The sequence below is a fragment of the Sorex fumeus genome, unplaced genomic scaffold (genome assembly GCF_029834395.1).
Source record: "Sorex fumeus unplaced genomic scaffold, SorFum_2.1 ptg000063l, whole genome shotgun sequence".
NCBI lineage: Eukaryota > Metazoa > Chordata > Mammalia > Eulipotyphla > Soricidae > Sorex > Sorex fumeus.
This window is the reverse complement of record NW_026606120.1, coordinates 75,283,478-75,288,785: the sequence shown is the minus strand read 5'-3', so window position 1 is coordinate 75,288,785 and position 5,308 is coordinate 75,283,478. Positions and strand designations below refer to the sequence as shown.

The following is a 5,308-nucleotide window of genomic DNA, read 5'->3' as shown; positions in this document are numbered from 1 at the left end:
ATGAGTACCACATTCCTGCAGAGCTCCTGCTCCACCTTCGGGGGTGCCTGCAGCCGAGGGGGTACCCTCCGGGCCGGGGGAGGTGGCTTTGGTGGCGGCAGTGCCTATGGGGGAGGCGGAAGCCGAAGTATCTCAGCTTCGTCTTCTCGCTTTGTCTCCTCGGGGGCAGGAGGGGGCTATGGCGGTGGCGGCATGAGCTGTGGCTTTGGAGGGGGGGCTGGCAGCGGCTTTGGGGGCAGCTTCGGAGGTGGCTTCGGTGGGGGTCTCGGTGGCGACTTTGGTGGCGGCGATGGCGGCCTCCTCTCCGGGAACGAGAAGGTGACCATGCAGAACCTCAACGACCGCCTGGCCTCCTACCTGGACAAGGTGCGCGCCCTGGAGGAGGCCAACACGGAGCTGGAGGTGAAGATCCGCGACTGGTACTCGAAACAGAGCCCCAGCAGCCCCGAGCGTGACTACAGCCCCTACTACAAGACCATCGAGGAGCTGCGGGACAAGGCGAGTCACGGGAGAGGGCGAGGCACGGGTGCCCCAGGGGCACGTGGGTGCAGCAGTCACATTAGGGCTGGCGGCTCCAGGGAACTCCTTCTGCCCCAGCAGTGACAGTTCACCTTGGAACCCGCCAAGCTGGGCCGGGGGATGCTTTCCACAAGCCCAGGTGATGGTGGTCTGCATCTGCTGGGCTTGGTGCTGGGGCCCCTGGGAGCCGGAGGATGCTCTGCAGGGGGGCTGCTCTCACCGGTCGCTCCTGGAGCTTGGAGGCTCGCATCTCTGTCTTCCCCTCTGAGGACCGCCTTGGCGTCAAGGGCACTGAGGGGACTTGAGACTTGGAACTCACGAGGGGCGCTGCCATCCACCTCCCTACTCACATCCTTCAGAGACCAAGGGCCAGAGGGTCCCCTGGCCGAGATCCATAGTGGTATTTAGGAAGCTGGTGACCATGGGTGGTGCACAGGGAAGGCTGGTGAAGTTGTCCGAGCCTGTTGCAGTCCCCCGTTTTCCCTCCACCACCTCCCCAGCTGGTGCTGGTGTCTGGACCCAGGGAGGTAACATTGGGGGAGCAAACCGCCCCCCCCCCCCGCCGCCCTTTTCCAGAAACAGCATCACTCAGTGTCCACCTGGGAATCTTTATGTGAGCAAACAGAAAATGTTCCCCAAATGCACTCAAGGAAGGCAATGACCCAGCACCCTCACAGTTGCAGTGTCCCCGTAGGGGGCAGCATTTGCCCACTGTGGGGAACACTGCGTCAGACCCTGTAGGGGGCATTTGCTGGGACACAGGACTCCCCACGGGGCCACTCCAGCTTCCACGGTTGATGGGTCCTGAGGGGTCCGAGCAGGGTTCAGGGTGGCGGGAGCATCAGGGGAGAGGGGGAAATCCTTTTGGTATCAACCCCCCACCCCTCCTGGCTGTCTCTTACAGATCCTGGCAGCCACCATTGACAACTCTCGGGTCATCCTGGAAATTGACAACGCTCGGCTGGCGGCTGATGACTTCAGGCTCAAGTGCGTCCAGGCCCCTGTCCCTGCCACACCCCAGCCTTTTCTCAGCCTTCTTGTGCCTCCTCCCGCTGGGGGACCCCTCACCCTCCTGACGAGTGCTCTCTCTCTCTCTCTCTCTCTCTCTCTCTCTCTCTCTTCCTCTCTCTTCCTCTCTCCCTCTCTCCCAGGTATGAGAATGAGCTGACTCTACGCCAGAGCGTGGAGGCCGACACCAATGGCCTGCGCCGGGTGCTGGACGAACTGACCCTGGCCAGGGCTGATCTGGAGATGCAGATTGAGGGCCTGAACGAGGAGCTGGCCTACCTGAAGAAGAACCACGAGGAGGTGGGGTCCAGGGCTGGGGGCAGAAGACCATTAACCCTTTCTGGTACTTAGCCTGAGGGCTGCTCAGTGGGTCAGAAATGTGGCCCCCCCCCCCCAGATACACCAAAACAAGGGTGCATGCAGAGAGGAAGGGGCACCATCCTCAATGATTAGGCCTGGATATCTGTGGTCCTGATCTGCTTCATGAGCTCATGGGAGGGTCTAACTGCCTTGAGGTTCCCCCCACTCCCCATGCCCCTGGAAAGAGCTAGAGGGGAAAGAGGCTCTGTGTGATCAGCCCCCTTCATGTGTGGTGGGAAAACGAGGCCCAGGGAGAGGGGAGGCCACCGAATGAGTCGAGCATGGGTCTGTTTGGACAAATGGGACCCAGACTCCATCTTTGAACGGGTCCTGCTTCCTGCAGGAGATGAAGGAGTTCAGCAGCCAGGTGGCCGGCCAGGTCAATGTGGAGATGGACGCAGCTCCGGGCGTGGACCTGACCCGCGTGCTGGCCGAGATGAGGGAGCAGTATGAGGCCATCGCCGAGAAGAACCGTCGTGATGCGGAGGCCTGGTTCTTCACCCAGGTGGGCACCCGCCTCCTGCCTGCTCCCCTCACCCCGTCTGTCTCCCAAGAGGCCCAGGGTGGTTCACTTCCCTGCCTGTGTGACCCACAGACCGAGGAGCTGAACAAGGAGGTGGCCTCCAACACAGAGATGATCCAGAGCAGCAAGACGGAGATCACGGAGCTCAGACGCACGCTGCAGGGCCTGGAGATCGAGCTGCAGTCCCAGCTCAGCATGGTAAAGCCGCCTGGGTACCCCAGCCTCTCCCGTCCCCGGTGGGTGAATCCCAAACTCCTCCAAGGAGGCCGGTTCCCCGTCAATCCTTCCTTTCACCCATCTCCGGCTCCATGCCTGTGCTTGATGGTCCTCCCACAGAAAGCCGGCCTGGAGAGCTCGCTGGCCGAGACCGAGTGCCGCTACGCCACACAGCTGCAGCAGATCCAGGGGCTCATCAGCAGCATTGAGGCGCAGCTGAGCGAGCTCCGCAGCGAGATGGAGTGTCAGAACCAGGAGTACAAGATGCTACTGGACATCAAGTCTCGGCTGGAGCAGGAGATCGCCACCTACCGCAGCCTGCTGGAGGGCCAGGACTCCAGGTGTGTGTGTGTGAGTGTGTGTGTGTGTGTGTGTGTGTGCGCGCATGCGCGCGCATGTGTGTACATGTGTCTCTCTGTGTGTGCGTACATGTGTGTGCGTGTGTGTAGGTATATGCATGTGTGTGTGCATATGTGTACATGTGTGCCTATGTGTATATGCGTGTGTGGTGTGTGCATGTGTGTACGTGTGTATATATGTATGTGTGTGTGTATGTGTGTGCATGTGTGCCTCAGTGTCTGTGTGTGTGTGCACAAACGTGTTAGGGAGGAATGTGATGAAGGTGGGGACAGAGCTTGGACTCCCCCAACCCCCCACTTCCATTCCATATAGCCAACAGTGGGGCATTAAAGATCAGAATCCATATACTTGGGAGGGGAGTGCTTAGCTATGTAAACAGGGTTCTCTTTTAGGAGATGGAGTGTCTTTTTTTTTTGATTTTTTTGTTTGTTTTGGTTTTTGGGCCACACCCTGGCTCTGGGCTTACTCCTTTGAGCTCAGGAATCACTCCTGGCAGGCTCGGGGTTGGGGGGTGGAGGGGAACTATTTGGGTGCTGGGGATGGAACCCAGGCTGACCACATGCAAGGTAAGTGTCATACCCCCTGTACTATTGCTCTGGCCCCAGAGATGTTTTTTTTTCTGTCCATGGCTTACACTCCCTGTCTCTTTCAGGATGGCTGGCATTGCCACCAGAGAAGGTAAGAAGGCCTAACCTGTCTCCCGTTGGGGAGGGTGTGTGGGGAGAAGGAAGCTGTTGGAGCCAAGTGTGCCCTTCAGAACGGGGACCAAGGAGGCTGAGGCCAGAACTGCAGGGAGGCTACGTTAGTCCATCCAGTCCCAACCTCCCTCCTGGGAGCCCCTCCCATACCAGTAGAGGTGGGGTTGGGGGTGCATTGAGAACCTTCCAGCTGAGCAGCCTTAATCCAGCAGAGTGGTCCTCAGGTCCCACCTTCCTGCACTTCTGCTGAGAGGCCCAGGTCCACGCCCTGTGGCTCACGTGCAGCTTAAACCCGAAAAGAAGTTACTGCTCACTTCCTGGGATCCTCGCTGCCGAGTCCCTGCCCCTTCCCCTGATGTCATCCAATCCCAGGCCCCCGTGCATATCTGGAGGCGGGCTCGACCCACCCCGTTGGTCTCAGAGCATCTGTCCAGTTCTCCCGGAACTTAGCCCAGAAGCTGGTCACCTGGGCGAGAGGCTGGGATGCATCCCTACTCCAAAGCATGCACTATTTTCTTTCCTACAGCATCCCTGGGAGGCGGTGGCAGCAAAGTCCGCATCAACATGGAGGAGTCTGTGGATGGGAAGGTGGTATCCTCCCGCAAGAGGGAAATCTGAGTTCCCCATCCAGGAGAGCCGTTGGTCTCCACCCCTGCCCTCTGCCCAGGCCCAGCCAAGGGCTGGCCATAGGGGCCTGGCAAACCTGCTCTAATGCCTACCTTCAGAATGCCCACCTCCAGGGCACCCCTGGGTTACTTGGGTACTTTGCATGCTCCCCTCTGCTCCCTACTTTCTTGAGAGCAAGAAGCACCAGGAAGCCCTGCTGTCTGTCTGTGCAATAAAGAATTTTCCTTTGGCAAAGTTCTCTTGTCCAGTTTTTTTCTTTGGGAGCCTCTGAGGGGAGCCCCAGGGTCCCATGCTGGCATCTTCCTTCATTTTGGCCACTTGGCTGAACAATCAGAATCTGGTCTTCATGTGCTGGGGGATGGTGCATGGTACAAACTGAGGCTTACCCCATGAAGGAATGGTGGAAGAAGCAGGGTGGGGGTGAGGGGGAGCAGGATGGGGCACCTGGCTTAGAACTTGACCCCTGCACTAATTACTGGCTGACAGTGTGGGTAGAGTTGGTCACGGGTGGTTGGCACCTCACCAGGCACACCCCCGTGGGTCTCATCTCATCCTCATCCCAGTGCGTGCTTGGGGTTATTAGCTCATCTGAGAGACGAGGAAGTCAGGGCACGCTGCCAGGACAGACAGAAGCAGCAGGGCAGGTTCGGGCCCCAGGTCTGTCTGACTCCAAGACCAGTATCTGTTCTGGGACCCCAGCCCCTCCCAGCTCCTTGCCAGAAGGTTCCTGCTGGCTTCTGGGTCTCACAAAAAGTGCTCCTGCCTGTCCCCTTCCCCAACCCCCATCCCAGATAGGCATGTCCTACCTGCCAGGGTGGCTGAGTCTCTTCCCATCTCTGCTCACTTCAAAATTGGGCCCCTTCCCTCGGCACCTCCACTCCTCAACACCAGGCAAGTGGCCCCAGAGAGAAAGACTCACTTCCAGGAAGTCCTCCTTATTTCCTTACTCTTCAGAACAAAGCAGTGCTAATCCCTATTGCCCTCCTCAGGTCACCTC

The 5,308-nt window shown here is 59.0% G+C and overlaps 1 protein-coding gene across 1 annotated transcript; it reads left to right on the top strand.

Moving 5' to 3' along the window:
• On the top strand, window positions 1–4,500 carry LOC130036169 (keratin, type I cytoskeletal 15). The gene is made up of 8 exons (XM_056128153.1): window positions 1–498; window positions 1,424–1,506; window positions 1,671–1,827; window positions 2,231–2,392; window positions 2,483–2,608; window positions 2,747–2,967; window positions 3,639–3,664; window positions 4,211–4,500. The coding sequence occupies exons 1-8, from the start codon at window positions 1–3 to the stop codon at window positions 4,300–4,302; spliced, it is 1,365 nt and encodes a 454-aa protein (XP_055984128.1). The 3' UTR covers window positions 4,303–4,500.
• Window positions 4,501–5,308: the final 808 nt, after the last annotated feature.

Bases quoted from the DNA above. Each gene is read 5' to 3' on its own strand.
- LOC130036169 (XM_056128153.1), top strand. From the start codon at position 1: ATGAGTACCACATTCCTGCAGAGCTCCTGCTCCACCTTCGGGGGTGCC. The intron at 1,828-2,230 runs GTGGGGTCCAGG...TGCTTCCTGCAG, and splicing joins TGAAGAAGAACCACGAGGAG to GAGATGAAGGAGTTCAGCAG. The intron at 2,609-2,746 runs GTAAAGCCGCCT...GTCCTCCCACAG, and splicing joins TGCAGTCCCAGCTCAGCATG to AAAGCCGGCCTGGAGAGCTC.